Consider the following 23,931-nt stretch of genomic DNA (forward strand, 5'->3'; position numbering starts at 1 on the left):
GAAATACAACATCACGCTGGCATACGAACCAGGGAAGGACATTCCATTCGCTGATGCTCTTTCACATGCACAAATAGACCAACCTCCACAAACAGAAACAACGGAAGTCAACAACGTGTCTTTCTGTGACATCAAGCAGACACAGCTGGATCACATCAGATGTGCAACAGAAAAGGATACAGCTCTAGTACAACTCATGGATACCATAATGAAAGGATGGCCAAACGACAAAACTGCCTTCCACCCACAGTTGTACCTTACTTTCCTTTCTGTGATGAGCTCACAGTTCAAGATAGTCTCATCATGCGAGGTGAAGGGGTTGTGATTTCTACATCACTTCGTCAAGAAATTAAGCAGAAAGTTCATGCAGGACATCTTGGTGTGAACTCCTGTCTAAGGGGAGCAAGATCTCTAATCTACTGGCCACACATGTCTAGTGACATCAGACAATATGTGGAATCGTGTGATGTTTGCGCTACCTACAGCAGTAAACAACCTCAGGAAGCACTGCACATGAGAGAAACACCAGAACGACCGTGGGAGACAGTTGGTTGTGATCTGTTCTCACTTCAAGGTCGCAACTACATGGTAACTGTTGATTGTTACAGTTCTTTCTTTGAAGTGGATTATCTTGGTGAAAACACAACATCCGAAGCAGTCAGCCCTAAACTTAAACATCATTTTGCCAGACATCGATGTCCGGAGAAGATCATTTCAGATGGTGGTCCTTAATTCACGTTTGGCAAGTTCAAACAATTCTCTGAACCATGGGGATTTCAACATGACAAGTCAAATCCTTGGAACAGTAAATCAAATGGTGCAGCTGAAGCAGCTTTAAAATCTGCTAAAAATCTCATGAAGAAATGCAAAGCAGCAAGTGAAGCTCCATACATAGGACCTCTCAACCTCCACAATATTCCGACTGAAGGACTCGACACAAGTCCAGCTCAGAGACTGTTAAACAGACGTACCAGAACAATGTTGCTAACAGTCAAATCTAGACTTGCTATTCCTAACAGTCAGAAAAAGCTCATCGACACTCGGAAACAGACATTAACTTTCCTAAAGTATCAGTCCTTCCAGTCAGTCCAGTGTCGAATAACCATATGCAATATACAACAAGATCATGAAGAGTCCTGAAACCTGTTGCCAAACTGAATTTGTAATCAATATTGCTACTTGTCAGATTTTACATGTTGAAACGAGTTAAACGCTTGATTAGAATGGGTGTGTATGAATTTAGTTATCTTGTCCATTGTCAAAAGTTGACTATTTAGTAGTTTCCTTTAAATGGTCATTTGGGCTGCTTGCTATTGTGTTATTGCGTCATCAGTTTGTCTTTTCTTAAAAGAAGGAGGATGTTACGTGAATGAGTCATAACTGGGCCTCAACTGAATATTATAGGGCGCTTCACTCAATATCATGCTCATATCACATGTGATGTTCTGTAAGTAAAAGAGAGTTACTTCCCCTGAATACTGCGTTGTTGTTGTTGTTGTTGTTGTTGTAGTTGTTCATTAAAGTCAGTGGCAACCACCCACACAAGTGTAGCAGGGCAGTGAAGGAGTGATAGGCAAACACACGCTACGGGTGAGAGACGTTTATTCCGCCAATGTATTTGTCATATATTATCTATCTAGTATCTATACCCTGAAACATATTAAAGGAATGATAAGTAATATTAACAATATACATAATGCAGTCATCGACATCACAGTATTCCAAACCATTTTACATTACAAACACATCTTATCCATATATTAGTTGTTATACTGTAGAATAATCTGCTAACTGATGTAGGAACCAAATAGAATAATTATTCATATATTATCTAAGTGTAAAGAGATTATAAATCTCTTCCAAAATACATACATATACATGACTTTACGGGTGTGACACACTTATGTGTTACACAAATATGGAAACTGACTATACAAGTTATAATGTGCCTACCCTGTGGGTGAGACTGGGGTGTCTTCCCGACTAGCGCCGCAACTTATAATTCCTGATATCGGAATAAAACATATACTTTTATAACAATGACTAATACAAGTATTTACATACACGTTTAAAATATTTCTCCGGATCACGTATGGTACAGACTGTATATTATACAGAACTGATCACAAAAGCATTTAAAACATAGCCTATTCCGTAAAACAACACATACACTCTTCTTCATACATACAATAATAAAGAGACAGAAAAGTGATATATTAGTAATTACCAAAGCTTACAATTAATAAGTCTTGTTTACCACATTTACTTAAATAGATTGTAACTGAGAATATGATTATATTAAACACGTTTAGTTAAGTTTAGTATTATAGGTTTGATATACTGCAACTGCAATAACAACAATACAAATATACACATACCTATTAAACTAACCTGATTTTAGATGATTTCACTTATCAAATTGTCTGTGTAAGAAATGTGTGCAGACTGAGAACATGCAGTGAGACAAAGGGTCAACTTTGGGGGTTAGCTTGGCCAATTATTCTTTCTCGGTGCAGATTTCCATGACTTGACTATCGAACTTGATTACGATACTTGGCAAATCATAATACTGTCTTTCTGCCAACTCATATGGAATTTAAAGAAACACCTTATGTATATCTACTTACCTTACTGCTCTCAAAATGTACATTGTAATTTATTTATAACGGTGTATAACATGATTTCATTGTATATTGTCAAGTAATTTCATTGATGTATTGTAAATAATGTATTTGCCCATGTAAAATCTTCGGATTCAACTCTGGAGGAAATAAAGAAAATCATTCATTCATTCATTCATTCAAGGTGAGGTGAGGTGAAATTGGGTTTAACGTCGCGTCCAAGATTATTGCACTTATATAGCGACGTGCGTGCACGTGTATTTGTGTGTGTGGCTGCTTGTACTAGTCCGGACTGATGCCGGATGCTAGCTCACTGAGATACCATGCCGCAGTTTAACATGAATACCCCACTCAGACACAGTATACCGACTCCGAGCCGACCAGTCCTTGTTTTAGTCCCTTAATGCCGAGCGCCAGACAGGGTAACAACAAGTACAATCTTTTAACGTCTTTTTGTATGACGCGGCCCGGGATCGAACCCTGGACCTTCCGCTCTCCGGGCGGACGCTCTACCACAAGACCACGGAGGCGGTTTCATTCATTCAAAGCAAAAGCTATTAGACCTCACCCTGTGGTCTCTGTAAAGGTCTTATATTGCGTTAAATTCTCGGGTTTGAAATGTGGTTCATCGAGCGCTGACATGTTAGCACCAGGTCATGATTAGAATAAATAAGCTCTATGAGTTACAATGCAAAACAGCACAACAAAAGGCTCTGATCAAAATTAGCATTCGTCATTTTGGGTCATGTGAAGTTTAGTCATATCCTGATATTGGCCAGTTTAATGGCCCGATATTGGCCTTAAAAGGGTTTGGGTCAAATATTACGTACATTACGCATCACAATTGGAATGGACGCTAATGATATCGTTCGCAAAATAATGTCGCTTTGAATTGTTTAACATAACTCAATTGAGCCCTTCACGGACTTTTCATCTGCTATTTCTTAGTCTGATACAGTTTCCAAATTCTATTTATTGTAAGCTTATTCACCCTGCAATTATACAGTTTTGATTCAAATTCTGTCTTTTATAAGCATCACAAATAATTTACATTTACATTTAAGGACCAACACAGTCTATTCCCTTGTACTTACACATATACATACCAAGGTTAAATCTTTATGTAGAAGCGGAGATTATCTATTCTTTGTGTTCAGTTTGCATTTAACAGTAGATCTACTTTGATGTATCTTCTGTCACTGTCCGGTACATGGAAACAGTATTCCCGATGTGTTGACCCTGTAGTGAGTTACGTCTACGATAAAAAAACGACATGGTCTTGAACTAACTGCATGCTCTTGATCAACAAAACCTATTCTAATAAGGAAAGAAAAACAGTTATGACATGAAGACTCAGACGGTCAGGGACAGATCCAGAGTTATCAGTGTGTATGAATGAGCAACTACCATTTTTACAAGGAAATCAATAAATCAATGACAGAATGATAATTTACTGTAAATGAATACAAACAAAATACAAACTCCATGTATACCTTGCGATTTTATTATCTATAATAAATCTCAATAATCTAAAGTGCTCAGGCAGTATTATTTTGCGAATATTTTGTGGGCAGCCCGTTTAAAACACCATTGCTGGGGTCACCCAGGCACATTTTCAGCTTCACAAACCCAAAGTCTTTAGAAACTTAGCAGCATTGATAAATCTGTAACTACAGGGGTAAATGTGAAAGTCAGTGGCCCTAGCAGGGTCAAAACTACAAATACATCAAAACCATCACTGAAAAAAGGTCGAGACATGTTGCAAATGTGTTTCAGTCCTGAAAGTTATGCACATTTGGTGTGTTACATCGAAACACGTTAGGGTCTAAACACATGAACATCGCTATCGTCTCAAAGCCAAACCACAACATCCCCATGATCCAAACATATAACGAATTTAAACACTTTAACGTATATTTATGAAGTGCATATCACTGTATCACTGTTGCTGTATGCTTAATAGTATTTCACTCACACAGGAAACTGACAATGAACATATATTTGATTACAACTTCACCTTTCTGAGTTAGTGGCGAGAGGCAACATAGAAAAAGAAATACTTACTGATCAGTAAAATCTACTAACATGAAATTCATTAAACTTTACAAACTATTTATGTGATTATACACACGTTTGTTGTCCCTTCTACCACATACTAGTACCTATCCAACATACAAACTGTACACGGTAAAATGACTAAAGAAATGTTAAAGAGAACAAACTCTTAATGGCCCCCATGGCCATTTTATAAATTGGATCAGAATTTTGAGTACAATTACGAGACGTCGTGAAGTTTCAGCATCATAGGCTGTGATTTCAGAGGGGATGCTGGAAATTTAAACTTTTACAATGGACGGGCAACGGAGAAACGCCAAGTGAACGTTGAATTATCGGTTCAGGCAAGTTAAAATGAAAACAGAGGCATTAAGGCATTATTTGAAGTTCACGAAGGAAACGTTAACATTGCCAAGTCTATGAAGAAAACACGTCAATCTATTTATTCACGTTTTAATTCCGCCTGTTAAGAAAGGTACTTCTTAGGATGTTACTGAGGGATATGCTATTTCTTACACACCTGTGGGCGAGAAATCCATTTGAGATAACTGGTATCAAACCACTCTCCCATACATTCCATGCTACCAGTATAGTACATCTGCCACAGGCCAGCACCACGTGACAATCCGTCACATCTTACACAGTCCATTCAAGATATTGCATATGTTTTTCATTTTTTACAAGTCTACATATCTAGATAAACATGTCATAGAATGGTCAACTTTAATTAAGAAAGTATCCCTAAAACATAAAAAACTATTTCCATCTTATCTTTACATTGGTTGTACGGCTTCACATGCTGTCATTGAAGACCTACAGAGAGCAGAGTGCTAGCGGTGATCTCATCTAGTGTCTTTTTAGGCCAAGCAAAATTACTGGAAGTGACCTCTGAAAATTAGGTACATTTTTGTCACACCCCCATTCACAGCGTTATTCAATATTCCTTAGAAATGTAAATACTGAATATTTACTCGAAAATTGGAATTTCAAAAATAGCAAATATTAGTGATCACGAGTATCTGATTTTCATCAAATAACTAAATAATAATTCCGAAACGTCTTCGATAAGCCTACAACATTTTGGAAAATACGCAAACACGAACGTTCCGCCATTCTGGATTGTGTTTACAAAATCACTTTTCAGATTTTAAACTGTGTAGCATCTTCTCCTGATTTGAGAGATCCATCCGTCCAATTGCTACATACATTGCCGCATGCGTTTGAGAATATACTTGGGAATATCACTATCCTTTCACGGATTATGGAATTAGAAATATATACAGTACAATGATCAGGTAAATTCAACAGAAATCGTGAAAGTGGCGTCCTGTGTGACGCAATGACTGACGCAAAATACCATACAACGATGACTGTAGTTATCTACGTTTCTGACTAATTCTCTTGGTTACATATTACAAAGGACAGTACACAGATTGTCTGATTGTTTCTGATTACTTACATGACACATTTATGTACGGTTTCTCAATCAATGAAATTCCTCCTCTCAAAATCCCGCGGACTGTTGTCAGTGAACACTTAATTCGGTCACCTGTAAGTGATGGCATGTGGAAGGAAACATTGTTGTACACATTAGGATATATCTTTGAGGTAAAAATTATGAACTCTGCATCCAGCGTGTTCTTTGATCTTATCTAGTTTGCATTATCATCATCGCCTTAATAATCCTCAGATATGGCGGAAATCTTTTTTTGTAGGGTCACATTATTTATGAAGCATTACATCGGATAACGTCATATGTTTTAATGCAGCACTGCGATCAGACCAATAGACAAAAATGCATCGATTCGATGCTAAAAAGGTGCGAAAGATGCGAAAAAGGTGTGTGTCAGAAACAGATTACTGTACTCGTGCCTGTCAGATACCTTTTATCTTACAACTAGTTGTTTCAAAGCGTATCAAACTCTCTTTCGCTCGTTGGATACGTTTTGAAACAACGGGCTGTAAGATGAATGGTATCTGACAGACACTCGTGTAGTAATCTATTATTATTGGTAAAACATTATTATGAGGTGGACTTTTTTCGCTTACTAATCTAAGAACGTTTGTTTCATTTGAACCATAGTAAGTGATTATGGAAGCAACGCAACCATCCAAGTACATGAAGAATACCTAATATTGGGAAGAGCAATTGCTTCAAATGTTCTCAGTAAAAGTTCAGATATCCAATGCCTTATCTTTGCCCCTCAAAATTTGTTTGGAGTTCCGAAAAGCACCACTTGTGATCGTTTTTGAAAGGATTTCATATTCCACGTCAAAGTAAAAATGACAGAAAGCCATTGGAATGCTTGAGCCCGTTACCTCACAGATCACCATATGGCAGTAATGGCGACGTGTTCAACAGAACAGCCACCTCAGAGACCATCCCCATAGTATGAGCACACAACGCCATTTAGAAAGTGGTCAAATGTAACAAATGTTATATTTGAGATAAAACTTTCTTAGTAAAGTACAGATTCTCGTATTTTTAGGGGGTTGAGTCCAGCTGCCAGAGCGAGGCACCTAATCCAGTTTACACTTGTCAGAGGGGTACACAATGTATGTGATCTAGGCCACCAGTTGTTGGACTTTCATTTCTGTGGAAGCCTCGGTGGCTGTGTGGGTTAGATCGCTGACTTTGTGTGCTGGCGATTATGTGCCTCACTCTGGCAGCGTGTGTTCGAATCTAAGTTAACAGTACTGATTTATGGTTAACAACAGTTAACATACTGGCTTATAAAACAAACCAGATAATTTTTTAAAACAAATAATTTTGAATTGGATTATTTAGAATAAAAGCTTGGTTATAGACCACAATGAACCAAAGCTAGGCCACCTCACTGGGTACTAAGGTATAAGGGGAAGGGTGAACCCTAAAACATGTAAACATGTATACTGTAAACTCCTGCAATTATAACACAGGAAAACAGACCATTGTCCATTGGGCAATGGAGCATGTGATCAACCACAATCAGACACGCCCTTGCACTAGCTTCCTCTGGTGAAGTGTTATTAACACATCAACATACCATATGCACAATATTTGGAAAGATAATGTGTATGATACAACTGAAAACCTCATCTATTTTACAAAAGATATAACAATCAAACCAGGCGAGTTTGCATGTATTTGTGTTTATGTTAGTGTATAAGGTAAACATAGGTCATGAGGAAAATGATAAGAGATGAAAGCATTCACGTTTTTACACCAGGTAAAGTTGATCGAACACTGTACTTCAATCCTGATCCGTGTAAGCATATCTGTATATTCAAACATTATAACATGTGTATGTACATTTACTTAGTCAGTAGCCATGGACCCACATTACAAACAATAAAGACGTTGTTATCATTATATTTCACAAACCCTTTGCTATCAGAGAGTTAGCAAATATAGCATAGTAAGGGTATGCCATGTGTAATATATTTTATCATATAATGGATAAGTTTCTCGGCAGGATAAAGCCAACGGATAAAAACGATATCCGCTGGGGTCATATGCGGATAGAGATGCAAACATCAACGGTCAAGTAGGGACTACTTTCAGTGTTTATAAACAAACATGGCGTCGCACATGTCATTCGGCGATCGAGTCAGAATTAACTATCGTGCATCTGGATAAATTACAGGGATAACTGCTACAATTATCAAAAGAACAGTCTAATATACTGATAATCAGTGTCGAACTGCGACGTAACTAAGGCATTTTATAAGTTTTGGCAACTTTGGAGACATAAACTTCGAAACAACTTTGCGAGGGCAATAGACCTAGCCAAGCGGGATCAGTAGCCATATCTGTGCTTGTAGACCTCGGCGGCTTGAAACATATTCCACAAATAAAAAGAGTTGGATTAAGGCGAAATATGTATGAATTGTTACCTTGTTTCGTTTTGGCGCGGGATGTACATCTGACTGCACTTCTTAACGTTATGACAGAACAGGGAGACTGTCAACAACGTCTGAACGTGGCCATGACGTCTCATAGACTAGGGTTAGAGTAGTTTCCCTTTGACAAAGCGGACAGATCGATGGATTGCCGCGAAAGGCAAGTAAAAACAATTGTTGTTTTGCGCATATGTTGCTTTGCCACTGTATAAGAAACAGAATTCAGTTGGAACTATATTGGCTACTGTCAGTGTCCGACTGACACATCACTTACCCTGTGATGTAATAAATATTAATGCACGCATTTCAGGAAAACTCGCAATGTTAAGGTAATGTTTGTGAGTGAGGGGAAGCGATTTTTAAGCACAGACTTGAAGACTCCTCCCCAAACACACAAGCGTGATAACCTCTATATACTGAACCGCAAAAGAAACGCGAGATTGTAAAATAAAAATTTTATACGGTAAAATGCGGAAAATATATGTCAAGACTGTAGGTGTGAATATTCCGTGAGTTCCTGATGCGTTTGTGAGACAAACATTCCATCGAACGGTACAACGAGGCCTGAAATTAGTCGCCACAACGCAGCCTTGTCCAGGGCCTTGGGTGACAGTTACCATGCTTTGCCGTGGACACCAACATGCACGTGTAACTCATGGAGGCTATGGGTATAAACATCAACTTGAACTGCCTTTCTGGCACTCGTAATTTTGATGCGGCAGGTATGCCTCGATTATCCACACAACAGAGATAACAAGCGATCGGTCGATTACAAGCTGGACAACGGTCCCAGGTTGTGGCCAACACTTTCAATGTTCACGTCAGCACCATCCACCGTCTGCAGCAGCGCTACAACATCACAAACAGTACTGCAGACCGCGCCCGACGTGGACGCCCCCGAGTGACAACGCCCAGGCAGGATCGGTTCATCAACCGCCAACACCTACGGATTCGCTTCAGACCAGCCAGTGAGACAGCTCGAAACACCATTGGCACTAGAGGGCGACCGATCAGTGACGATACGGTACGACGTCGGCTGACTACCAACAACCTGTATTGCCGTCGGCCCGCTCGAGTGCCCATCCTCACCGCCCGCCACCGCCAGGCACGGCTTCAATGGGCTACACAACACCGACATTGGCGGCATCAACAATGGAGGACAATTGTCTTCTCTGACGAGAGCCGGTATTGTGGATCCACGTCTGATGGGAGAGTGAGGGTGTGGCGAACGAGGGGTGAACGCTATTCGGACCATTGTGTCGTGGAAAGAGACCCGTGGGGTTGTCAGAGCATCATGGTTTGGGGTGCTATAGGCCTGAACCAGAGAATTGGCCCTCACGTGTTTCACAATATCGGCGCTGGCAGGGGGAATGACATCACAGCGCAACGCTACATTGACCGTTCCTGAGACCTTACATCGTTCCCTACTTCGCACCTCACCAGAACCACATGTTCCAGCAGGACAACGCGCGTCCCCACACGGCCAGGCTCACCAGGATCTTCCTGCACCAGCGCAACATCCAAACCATGCCATGGCCGGCTATGACCCCGGCTTTAAACCCCATCGAGCACCTGTGCGATGAAATACAGAGACGGCTGAACCAGGTGGTACCAACACCAAGATCTCGTGCTGATCCGGAGGCAGCTTTCGTCAGGGTGTGGGCACAGGTGTCTATGGCCTTCGTGACCCGCAACACTCCATGTACCGTAGGTGTATGGCTGTGTTGAACACCCAGGGAGGACATACGAGGTACTGACATTTCTCACCCCACCATTTCCATGTGTGTGATCGGCCCAAAGCAAGAACTTGCAAGAACGTTCCATGGACTGTGGGCAATGTGCATGCAAAACATGAACTGTCTCAAACTTGTCATAATTGACCTCTCTGTCGCTTTGTGAATAAACCATATTTCACAGTCACACAGTACTCGCGTTTCTTTTGCGGTTCAGTATATCAGTGAAAAACCGATGGATCTTTTTCAGGTGTAACATAATATGTGTATGAAGATATATATTCACATCAAATCACAGTCAGCTTGGCTTATCTACTCATCATATGATCCTCATCTAATGCTTTCACATTGTTTTAGAATGCATATATACACAGTGAATTAGTATTGTTATTTTTTTGTGTGAAACCGGAGTTTGATTATCTAGATAGGTTTATAGCCGTGAAGGTTCGCAGCTGTACAAAATCTAGAGCTTGTGGATATGGAGAAGCTTGTACAACTCTACATGACAAACCAGCAAACCAGCAAAACACCATGGACAGGCACATTGTTGATATCTGCTTTCTCAATTAATGATTTATTCTGCAAATCTGACAAGAAGACTAAGCTATTTTTTGTGAATGTCTGTGGGTTTCCAACAAAGGGAAGTCATTGATCATGTAAACTGCAAATTCTATATATTTTTATATGGGGTACATGGCAGCCGATATGTCATGGTTCACTTGCATTCTATTAACCACATCTATCCATACCAATATATACCCGAATCAGTGCTACAGAATATTATAGTCAAATTATTATGAAGCACGACCCAATGTGGCAGCTGTGTCATCTATTATTTTTATTGGACACAACATCATGTACCGTCGTCTTCTTCTCCAGGACTACGACAACAATTGTCTTCACTGTCATGGCAGGTAAAAGTATTTTGTCAGCCATGACTGGGTTGTTTTGCTGAGGTAATGACGCAGGAAAAGAAGTTATACTTCAGTTTCACAATTTACTTTTGCAGATACTATCTATTTTGTTGTTGTTGAAGACTGGAAATATCCATCACACCCCTTATAAAATTAGTGCATGTCTGATATTCAATCTCTTTGCGTGAATGGTTGCAGCACATTCATGCAAAAAAGTTCAGTTGGTTGAAAGGGCGAATTTAGGTTTGAATTAAAGATTCTATGTAATATCAATATATGGTTGTTTCTTGCACCGAAAACATAATTTTTTACCATAATAATTGAACCACGTTCTTGAAGCGACCTTTGTAATGGTTGTTTTCCTAGAGTACACACTTATGACGTCATAAAGATGAGAAGTCTAAGCATTGGGACACGGTCGCCAAAAATCATGTTGATGTTATTCTTTTGTAGCAATTCGTTCCTCGTCTAACGTAGATTCGATCACCGTAACATAGCCTCAAAATTTAATTTAATTCATAGTGTATGTTAGTTACGGTTGATTTTGGCACAATCGTGGCCATATGTACAAGTTCATACTTCTGAAATAGTTTTCATACATTCATCACCACAGCATCTTCGTCGTCATATGTAATAATTTTTTCACTGGTCTAAAATAATATCATATTATTCTCAATTAATAGTTAAGGCACACAAATTATAAAAATCATGTATTCATTCAGTGTGATCCTTCATAATCTTTAGTTATTACTTGCGTGTGTATTGCAAGATAATAATCACACTGACTAAGGTCTACTTAAACACCGCCTCCACAGAGAACACTTGGCGAATCCCCCCGTCACTGTGAGTGATGTACTTCGGCTTACAGTCACCTGCGTCTGCAGTGGTGGGATCCTCTTTAAAACCCTAACCCTGACTACCAGGAATATGTGTGCTTTAAGCCCTGACCCTCTACCCAGTCTGTGTCCATCCATCCTGTTTACATCCGGGAACATATGTTCTACTCACATGATCACAAAACAATTTCAGTTTTGTCAACAGGTCCCAGAGACACATTCTTTAAAGGCATACCCGATAATTGGCACTTGCAGTCCGTGCCCCGACAATAATACTACTTCCCTGTTATTGCAATTGTGGCATGTACATGTTGACCTACTGATCGGTATTTTCATAGAGGGTATTATCTGAGTGTCAGTGTTACAATAGTTACGATACAAGTGCAGAAACATTATAACTTCTACACGATTGTCGGAAACATGGTACGAAGAATGCTGCCCATGCACGGTTCCCACGCGACGTGCCAGGTACTGCCATTCCTGTGCTGTCAGTTATCCTCTGCGTCGTTGGGCTTTTGAAAACCAAAAGTAACAATTTGTGAAGAGAAGCCGAAAAGTTCGAGCCGAAAGTTGAGGAATTGAAAAAGAAAGCCAAAAGTACAGAATTACAGTATAAACGTGGTAGAGATATTGTTAGCAGAACGTAGTGGACGATGGCGCACGTCATGAAAAGAGTGAAAGTTTGATGACGTCATAAGAAGTAAATGATGGGAGATTGGAAGAGGAAGTGATCCATTTAGTTTGAAGCACTAAATGAAAATAAATATTTTACGTAAATTGCAAGAACATTTTTTAGACCAAATATGCTTTCCCTCAAAACGAGTTCAGTTGCTTCTTCAGGTACATCCTTCAAATGGAATAAATGTATTTTGAAGTTTCGAAGCCGATAGAGGGTTATAGGTTAGTTAGTCCCATATTAAATTAAAATGTTAATTGTATATGAAGTGACCTGGTTTGACTTGTTGGAGGTCTAACCCTTATTTGTTTAATGATTGACTATGTTTATGTTTCGGTTAATTACTAATTACTATTCGCTTATTACATTCGCAACAAAAAAAACACATATGGTCTTAACAAAACAATCAAATGAATGAAAAGATACATATGATGAAATCATTAATCATTCTTGACCGTATCAATACAGTTTTGACGTGACATTACAAATATATTCACGTACATCTACGAGCCTCCAGAGTCTGAAGCTACGGAAAACAAATTTGCTTTAAATAAAGTTAGAGCCTGTCAGTCAAAGCAAGAAACTTGTTTTCGAACCAAGCTAAATAAATTTTCCAAAAGCATAATTTCTAAATTCGTAATAAAATACGTTTTGAATGGTCTTTGAAATTACACGTATATCTATCAAGACAATAAAGCCTATATAAAGTGTGTCATCAGTTCATTTCTATTCAGATCAGATAATGTTATCCAGTAACAGAATGTAGCTGGACTAAATCCAAACTCCAATGTAAACCTGCCCATTATGATTTGCAGACTCGTCCATTGTGGCATGATGTCACCACTGGACTCCTGACAACCACGATTGTTATGGACTGCAGTAGAGGCGCCAACTCATACAATTATAAACGTTATATAGGTTCCATGTTAGTGACTTCTTCATGCTTCTCCTTTTCACTCTCAACATTACTCGAGATAAACAGTTGTAGGAAACGCCCCACTTTGCTGGTTTATCGCAGTGAATAGATAGAGACCTCGCTTGGTACCGGGAATTGTATACTTGGAGAACCTTGAAAAGAGAAGGAAACCGTGGGCACAGAGTTTTGATTCCGTTTATTGATGGAGCGCAGGTGATCGTATATAGTTACAATATAAAGTCAAAGATGTTATAATATACGAAAAGCAATAAATCAAGTAAATGTTATCTATGTCCAGTAATACAAATGAAGGGTTGCAAAGCAAACCAGCCTAAGTCACTTTTTGCAACTTTACAGGAGAGGCAAAAAACGGTACTTTTTAAATTGTACAAGGAAATGAAAAAGTATTTCTGCTAACGTTTAGCAAAAAAGAAAACAATTATAACCATGGTAGAGAACAGTAGAGTTACTTGTTCATATCGTGGAAAATGGAAAATATCGTATTTTGATGCAAAAAGATTAAGGCAAGATAGCCTAAGTCAAGGAATTTTTCAAATGCAAAAGAACCTTAGTCATTAAAATCCTGTAGGAAAACAACCTAAGTCAAAATTATTTCTTTTTAAAATCATATTTTAACTTGTTTCACTTGAGATTCGTCATAATTATATGAGAAAAATAATATTTGATAAACCACAATAGTTTCCATATAAAATTTCTACATGATATTCTAGTAGTCAATGAAGCATCACCAAACATCAATACGCTATCAATCATAAGCAGAAGATAAATATACAGTTTTTGAAATAGTAAAGCATCTTTATTCAAGAGGGGATCATTCAATACATGTTCTTTGGTAGTTCCTCTGCTAAATACACACCGTAAGAGGGTGCATCATGAACACTTGCATTGTACAGGTTATATCCCCAGTATCATTTCCCTGATGGTGCTTTTTAATTATGTAACTCTTACAACGTTCTCAACGCAAAATAGCATGAACAGTAACTATAAACCTTTAACTACCACTTCCCAAGCAAAATGTTCAACATTAAAACGAATATTAAAATCTTCATCTTATAACTTCATTCAATTTAAATGCAAACACAAACTTAAAATTAATACTTTTGCTACTGCTTTGAGCAATCCCTGATTAAAATAAATACAAAGAACTTAGTTCTTTTGCTCTGCCTCTAAAACACTTCAACACTCTTTTAATTCAATCATTAAATCTGTCCAAACTAAGCCTTAATAGGACAAAAAAATATCCAACAGTATAACATGAAATGCAAAAACCTTAAAATACCATCAGCAATACATTGTGCTCCCGCTGTGAACATTCTTGAATTATGCAAAATACACAGCACATTCACATCTTTTATTGTGCTTTTCAAAACGTCTAGTCGCTGTCATCACAATAGTCTTGTTCCTCATCCTGATTCTCTTCATTGTCGTCTTCGTGAGGGAGAGATTCAAAGAAGGCACGTTTTGCTGTATCACAAATATAAGGCAGTTGTTTGCTGATGTCTGCCCACTTGGTTTTTTTCAGTTTGACGAGGTCTGAATACTTCCGTGACAGATTTTGTGAAAAGGCACTTCGCTTTAACACATGTACCTTCTTCCAGGCTTCACTATGGTCATGGGTGTACCTACACCACACTTCAGATTCATGTGAGATTTGTTTTATTTCGCCTGTCAGAAAATCTTTCACATCGCTCATTCCATAGCTGAACCACCTTATCTTTGAGAAGGCAACCTTTGCACCGTTCTGATCTTTGAAAGTTGATTTAATACTAGCTTGGTTTAATTTGCGATAGTCCATAAAATCCTGGCTTTTCATTTCTGTTACTGAAAATGGGCTAGGACCAACTCTGACAGATTGTATAACATCACTGAGATCACCTGGAGTGATGATACTCTCAACTTTGGCTCTTTGTTTAATGAGACCAAAATCTCTGTCATTTGCAAGACGAGTGTGCCCCCTCAGCAGTATCTTGTGGTCTATTCGTTCATAAACACCACTGTGAATGAGACTCTGAAAAAAGCAAACAACGTCATGGTTTCTGTTTTGTCCGCCACAGCCATCTGAATAGAATACACACTGTTTGGCTCCAGTTTTCCTTTCCTGAAGAACCTTTCTTAAACAGGAAGCAACCTCAGAACCCCCTTTTTTGGCAACAGTTTCTGGATAGATGCACATAATACCATCATCATTGACATGATCATGTACCCCGAAGTTATACACGTTCAACTGTCTGCTATAATACATTTCTGTGTGAGTAAGGTTTGGAAGCATAAAATTCTGTTGATAGTCAAATGAATACATGTCCACAGTGGCCCTTGAACACAAAGTTTCCTCATCGAAGGTGCGATGTGTATCGTTCCAGGAAACTTTTGCTTGAAGTTTGTCTTCTTTCATTTCAGCATATGACTGATCTGCTTAAGTAACATGCACAGTTTTCTCTTCTACCAGTGTTGCCTTCTCCTGATCATTTTCCATAACCTTTATTTTGGCTTCCAGCAAGTCGCATGTTCCACATGTGTCAGTTCTTGGGTATCCAAAGGACAGAGAGTACTCATTAAATATTTTCCGGTATTGTTGTTCTGGAATTTGTCCTTTGTACTTTTCACCTTGCAGAATACTTTCCCATGCCTCGGGTTCATGTTCTTTTACACATATTCTCCACATTCTTCTAATGTTGAGATTAGCAGGCAAGTACTGTTTGTGTGGATTGTCATTTGGTGAATAATGAGACTTCAGAGGGTGAAAGCTGGCAATATGGTTCCTGATTTTCAAGATAACATCATCAGGTGTTTTGTTTTTAGGTGTGTGACTTCCACGTTTGTCTGGATTAGGTGACATTGGATTATCAGTGTCCATAAGATGTCGTACCCGTGCCCTGTCAATAGCATGAACCTGCAGAAAACATCCATAGCAAACTTCAAATCTCTCTCCACCTGCCAGTTTCACATGGTATTTAAATGGACATGATCGCTTCCTTGTACCTTCTGCATTACTTCTGCTTCTGAACTGTTTTTTTTCTGTTCCACGATCAATCAATCCAAAAAGATACCGATCCTGATCCTTTTTGGAGGCCATCCTGTAAAATTCCTCAAAAATGGTGTCTGCATTATCCTCCATTTTCTCAAAACACATTTTTCGACAACTTTTCGGAATCAACCCTTTTGCTGGAACCATCTGATTTTTATAATTTAGATATTCATGACCTAAGGATCTTTTCCTCTTTCGAATGTTTCTTTTCCAAGTGTCTGGATTTGCAGTACGTCGTCTCTTCATGCATATGTCATGACTCCCTTCAGTTTTATCATTCGCTACCTGCACAAGCTCACTGTGATGTGGAACAGAGGAAGCATCAACTGCTGTTAAAACACCAACACCTTCAAGGTCCTGAACATCAACTTGCGCAGCAACTATATTACTGTCAAGCAATGGAACTGAGTCATCTGCGACAGAATGAATCACATCTGTCAAGATATTGGTCTGATAATTCATGGGACTCTGCAGAGGTTCATCATTAGAGGAGTCTTGGGAATCAGGAACATAATCTGAGTCGTTCGTGTCAGAATGTGCAGAGGAAGTATCATCAGATGTCATGTCCTTATCTGAACATTCTTCCCTCTCAAGAACACAGTTAACAGTATTTGTTATTGCAGTCTCACTCCCATCATCAAGAAGTTCTGCCACTGAACCACTCTGATCGTCAGTTCCACTATCCTCGTCGAATAGCATCTGGACAACTTCAGCGGTTGTAAGTTTCTCCATGACTTACATCCCAAAACAATACGTCAGTCAGGCAGACTCACTTTTGTCACAAACCTGTAATCTCTTTGGATAGGATATTGAGTAAACCCATCGGGGATGAGTTAGAAGAGAATCTGGGATGAACTGCATTATACAATGTCCAAAACACACTTCACCCACATATTCATTCACTAATTGAGACCATTCAAATGTTTGTTCATTTGGAAAAATCCCCAAAAAGGCCAGATTTTTGTTTCCATTCAACATCTGACGTGCTTTCAGTACAGATATAGGTGCAGAGTTGCAAATTTCCACAGATCGAAGGTCTGGCATGGCATTGACAAATTCAACTTGATCCTCTTCTCTGATTTCTATAAGCCCATGAGTTTTTAGGTGTGTTAAACGCGAACACATTTCAATACCATGACAAACATCACATGCGTCATAGTCTGTCCATCCTGAGACTGTTAGTTCTTTCAGACTTTTCATTAGGCCAACACACTGCATAGAGGACACATGTACTGTTGTGAGCAGTAGTTTTGTCACGTTTGTGCATAGAGGTAAGTAGTTTGAAAAATCTATGTGTTCCTCACTTTTAGACCGGCAGTCACAAAGCTGAAGATCAAGGTAGTAATGTTTGGACCATAACAATCTACTCTGAGATATGTTCAACCATTGTCTGTTGACAGCAGCTACATCTCTTATGATGTAGCAAGGTGGAAGATACTGAAATATCTCAACTAAAACTTCAAGAGGAAGTCTGTTCATCGGATATCAGAAATCTGCAAGACAAAATGAATTTTGACAATATTTTTAACCATAATCCACAAAAATGTGTATAATATCACATATTAAACGAAATATGTAAAGTCTACATCTGATATAAATAATTAAAATGCTTGTTTTAGGGTGACAATTTATTCATTACACTCTTCCAGCAGTTCAAGCCAAAACAGCCTTAGTCAAAAATTCCAAAATTGACTTTTCTTAATACCAAATGATGAATCAATATCTGTCTTCATGCTTTTTATAATTATAGATGAAAAATGAAAAGAGTCTCATGAACAGCCTATTGATACTAACCTTATATAGTCAAGAATTCGGCAATATGGAGACGACCCTTTTAGGACACCATGTGCTTCGATGTCTTTTTTTGTCTTCTTTGTAGAAGAGTTATGGTGCAAAACAACCTAAGTTAGAGTACTTACAGGCGAAAACGACCTAAGTATGACTAAGGTCATTTTTGCACAATCTTTCATATTTTGAGACGCTGTTTCTGGTTAAAAATCATTTAAATCCGGGAAAAGTTATATTTTAGGTAATAGAGCTTAAAGAGTACTTTCTATTTTTGTAATTATACAAAAACAGCCTAAGTAGGACTTAGGCTGTTTTGCTTTCCAACCCTTCAAATATGAGTGATATATTTTAGAATTTGAGTAAATAATTCTAGACTTACTACTGTCGTCACATGTTTTCTTACTAACATAGTTTATACACATAACTCATACACAGAAAACGTAGTGAGACATTAAAACAATAACAAACATGTGACTATCATAGTCATAAAATGTTAATGAAGCTAAAGTCTCCTTGTGCATAGAGATTACAAGCAGGGCTGGAGGCTACGTATAGAATGACCCATTACACATAATACTACTCTGGGTTTACCTAGGTTTACAAAATGTGAAAGGTGGTTTGCTTGGTCTGCACAACATAGCCTATTAACTTACTTGGTGTGTTTTCATATGCAATATAACTTGACAATGAAATACAACAACCAAAATACAAACAAACAAAATGAATACACAAATATGTTTGTACAGCTGTAGCGCCCTAGAGACATAATAATAGACGCTTTTGAAGCGCCTCCAGTAAGAAAGGGTGATAATTTAATATTGACTTTACTTCTGATCAACAAAGCTTCCCTTGTTATGAAGGGAGGTAATTAATAATAAAATGACTTTTGATGAAATACGACGTGGACTATTTTCCTGTCAGCAAAGCATGTGAACATTATATTGACATGCCTCATTAAAAATGTAACATTGTTATTTTGTTATAACATTTGTTTATATAACATCATCATAATAATACATAATCGCAATTTATGAAGTGAATCGTCTATTACAGATATTTTTAAAAAAATAGACCGTCGCTAAATTGCTTGGGTCAGTTAACACATTGACACATTTATAGTGTGACATGCGGCAACACAGGTTTCTACGATATATATACTTAAGAATTGACCTTCACTTTGTGTGAGTTCATTGGAGTATGAACCTTCATAGAGTGAGGGCCATACTCCAATAAACCCACACAAAGTGAAAGTCAATTCTTATAATTTTTTTATCATAATTTCTTACCTCTAAGTATAGGCCAACATCTAAACACAATTTTATTGCATTATTGGATGTGCATTTCTTCGTTTGTTCATTAGGATGGGCAGTAGCGAGGATATTCGTGAACAATCATGCAGTCAAGCTCTATCACGTTTCTCAATGTATACTGAAACGCTGAGACCAAGATTAAAGGTTCTAAATGATCAGAAAGAACGCTTATGCATGTTTTCGTGCTAGGGAATTCCCAGGGGTTTCCCCAGAAATGTGGAAGTAGTCCGTCAGTGTTTACGTCCTTTCAAGAAGACGATCTTGTGAAAAAACGTATGAACGTCAAATTGTGTTGTTCATACATTTATGACCGTCAATTTCGCGGTCATGTGACCGACTTCTCGTTCAGAGGAAAAGCCGTATATCGTGTAAACGTCCAATTAAAAAAAAATATATATATGTATATTATCGCAATCCATATATATATATATACAAGTTTACAGATCATGTAAATTTGTCATGTCTATGTATTTCAGTTCACCGACTACATACATAGGTGGTGTCATCATTATTACAAACACCAGCTATAAATTAAATATAGAAAAATAAAAATACATTTATGTTAAGTCTCGTTGTATGAGTATAATTGTAAAACTATTCACAGTTCACAGCAGGGGACATTGAGTTACAGCAAAGTGTTAAGTTCTGACTCACCGCCAATGCTGAATCATGTGATCTGTTTGAAACAAAACCACGCATGCAGGAACATATGTTGTTTAATCAAATATCCCGTTACAATTCAGTGTTGCATTAACACAACTAATACAAATGCGTGCATAGTTGAAGTTTAACAAAACATACAATGTTAAGTTTTTGAAACCAGTTGTACAGCATATCGGCCAGCTTCAGGGCCTAAATGTTGAACATTAGTGTGATAGTGTTTTTAATTTCCCGATGTAAGAATACAGCTTCATTCAATGCATTAAGTGTCTGCCCCAAAGTTACATGTTTGAAATATTGAAACCATAATTGAATTTCAAATGATATTATCTTCATCATGTGCATAAGATGTATCACATAATATATTATATGCCTTATGCTAACAAAACACTAATTGAACATAATTCACATTGTAACTGTGCCATGTAGTGTCTGAGTGTGTGAGGTCGCTTGCAGCACCAATAGACACCTAACGCTACAGAAATATGTAAATTAAGAATTTATTTATTACAATTTTAAACCCTTAAAAAAGAGATAAATCTTAGAGTTGATGGGCACCTTTCCTGACAATAGGTACAAGTACCAATATATTATTTTGTTTAAACAGTAAGTTTGTCAATGGAAAGTCACTTAACTTTTCCGATCTCACTGTATTCACCATCCGTTCCCCGTGACGTGTTGTCAAGAGTCTCGTACGTCCCTGCTCCGATAGAGTCGGACACGTCACATGACGTCAGAACAGTGGCATCAGTTCCTAAATCTGTTTTGCCAGATTTTATGGTGCAGTATGTCTCTCCTTTCATCTTGGCGTCATATGAGACGGCATTGAGACTGTCGTATGGCCTAGTTTCTGGGCCAACGTAATCACTGGCCTGCGATCGTTCAGTTTGAGAGGTGGATACATTGGTTGGGTGCGATTCAGATGTCTTTTGTCGGCGTCCTGAACGTAAAGACATTCAAAGCTTGATGTAAACAAGTACATGAGAGACATAGACAGAATGTCCAATATGACGCCATATTCATGTCAGGTATGATCCTATCTTTGGACGAAAGAACATATTACATCTTTTTTTTAAATATTTATCTTTGAAATATATATATTTTGATCAGAGCGACCATTTACCTATTCATTCTCCTCCAGACAACAACACTGACGATGCCACCTAATACAGCACTGGCCACGAATGCCACTGCTACGGCAACTGCCAACTGGCTAGCGTTACATCCGGCTGCTTGTACACTCCTCGCGTCTTCTGAATACATAAAAGACAAGATCACTCAATGATCAAAGACATTTGTTTTACTATTTCATTTTACTATCTTTATTTCGAAAAATTTCCTATCATTTGCTTTGAATCATTAAATGAAGCCACCCTCGAAAAATAAAAGATTAATAAAATGACAACAATCAGATATCACAGATGTGGTGAAGTGAGATGGATTTAGGTTAAACGTCACGTTGCATTTTATTGTTCTTTATTGACACGTGCATGTATGTGTGTGCTTGCGCGCATACGTGTGTGTCTTAATCTACTAGTCCGGATAATTGCTTTTTTTAGAGTGCTAGCCCAATGAAATACCTTGTCGTTTGGTTTGACGTGACAATGGGGATCGATCAAAAACAGGAACACACATTTTAGTGGTTAACACGTGCCTACAAATCGTTTTTGATATGACTGGTTGAAACGCGATTTGACAAATATTTGTTGCACTTTCAGAAGGATTTATCGTCTTTGTCCAAATGGAAATTCAATTTGTATTGAGATAACGGTATACAGAAAACTGAACCATATCTATAAAATAGATTTTGAAAAAGATGATCCGAAATATTCTAATGAAACAGGACAGGGTGTATGAATTATTTCCCCGGCACATTGATATCTGAGACTAATTAGATAGACGATCAGATTTCTAAGAAAAAGAGATAAATGCGACAGTGTACAACACAAGAATGCTACTGTTTCAAACTCGTACGGCTGTCATAACAAACCATGTTCACCACACATGATTCATTACAAAGTATTGAGGACAAGTTTTCTATCTTTCCAATTGAAAACGATGTAGCGCATCGATTACATTACCTTTCACTTTCCACTGCTCTTCACGCTTCTATCCGTACCTTTGATGCTGCATTTCTTTATTTTACAGATATTCAAAACCTTTTTAACACAAAATACCTTGCTATATTACCGTCCAGCTACTGCCAACTCTTCACTCACTGCCTTAGCTTCCTGTTGACATTACATAGTTACCTGTACAGTCCGCTCCTGTCCATCCTGTCACACACCCACAGTCACAGTGCCCTGTTGAGTAACATGAAGAGTCCCACGCACAGTGTCTGGAGGAATAGGTCTTGTCACAGTTAGTTCCGTAACGTCCAATGTCACAGACTAGAACATTATTGTGTAAACATGAAACTGCCATATGAGTTGTACCCGACATGGACAATATAAATGGATTTAAGTAATAGTTCATCCCAATACGTTGCATATGTCAAAGATATGTTCAGAGAATATTCGTATCGTTTTTGATAGTTGTTATATCGTTGGAATATTGCCGATGCGACTGTCAATACTCACTCATAAAGGAGACTCAACACGTCGAGAAATACACGTTCGATATATATTCCTATGTTTTAACTCAAACTGTTAACAACGATAATCACCTTCTCTGCAGTCGTCACCCATCCACCCTGGCTACACCCGGAGACACATGTCCCTCGTACGTGATCACATGGCGAGTCTCCTGCACACTTCTTCCCTCGTGACATAAGATCATTACCTGTACAGTCCGCTCCTATCCACCTTGTCTCACACCCATTGCCACAGTCCCCTGTTGCGTTACAGGAAGAGTTCCCCACACAGTGTCTGGAGGCGCAAGTCTTGTCACAGTTAGCTCCGTAACGTCCAATGTCACAGACTGGAACATTATCGTGTAAACCTAATGTTGTGATATAACTTGTTACCGACATAGAAAATATAAATGGATTTAAGTAAAAGTTCATCTCAATAAGTGTCATATGCACTGTCAATACTCACTCATAAAGGAGACTCAACACGTCGAGAAATACACATTCGATATATATTCCTATGTTTATCTCAAACTGTAAAACAACGATAAGCACCTTCTCTGCAGTCTTCACCCATCCACCCTGGCTCACATCCGGAAACACATGTCCCTCGTACGTGATCACAAGGCGAGTCTCCCGCACACGACCTGTCAGTACAAGAGTTGTTGCAGTTCTGTCCATAGCTTCCATTTGAGCATGCTGTGAAGATGTCACAATGTCACGAACACATTAGAACCCTTTTGCTAAATATTGTTATGCCTATTATCAAATTCAAAATATCAGCTATATGCCATTTCGTCACATGTGGAATTTAAATAAAAAGGATATTTTCAAAGTGAAATTTACTTGATATCAGTGTCCTTACGAGTGTCCAGACTCAATTACAGAGAAGCAAACGTCATAAAGGTGAAATATTGCTAATACA

General features: G+C 38.3%; 2 protein-coding genes across 2 annotated transcripts in view; both read right to left on the reverse strand.

Moving 5' to 3' along the window:
• Positions 1 to 23,931, reverse strand: part of LOC125376054 (multiple epidermal growth factor-like domains protein 10) — a 184,177-nt gene that overhangs the window by 154,809 nt on the left and 5,437 nt on the right. The gene's annotated exons all lie outside the window — the stretch shown is intronic.
• On the reverse strand, positions 13,815 to 18,800 carry LOC125376055. The gene is made up of 2 exons (XM_048387377.1): positions 18,474 to 18,800; positions 13,815 to 18,172 (listed from the first exon to the last, which is right to left on the reverse strand). Exon 2 carries the CDS (start codon positions 17,409 to 17,411, stop codon positions 16,068 to 16,070), a length of 1,344 nt encoding a protein of 447 aa, XP_048243334.1. The 5' UTR covers positions 17,412 to 18,172; positions 18,474 to 18,800; the 3' UTR covers positions 13,815 to 16,067.

Source organism: Haliotis rufescens, unplaced genomic scaffold, assembly GCF_023055435.1.
Source record: "Haliotis rufescens isolate VD_foot unplaced genomic scaffold, xgHalRufe1.0.p SCAF_7, whole genome shotgun sequence".
Lineage (NCBI taxonomy): Eukaryota > Metazoa > Mollusca > Gastropoda > Lepetellida > Haliotidae > Haliotis > Haliotis rufescens.

What these genes read in the sequence shown, in the direction of transcription:
- LOC125376055 (XM_048387377.1), bottom strand. Translation starts at nt 17,411, where the DNA reads ATGGAGAAACTTACAACCGCTGAAGTTGTCCAGATGCTATTCGACGAG.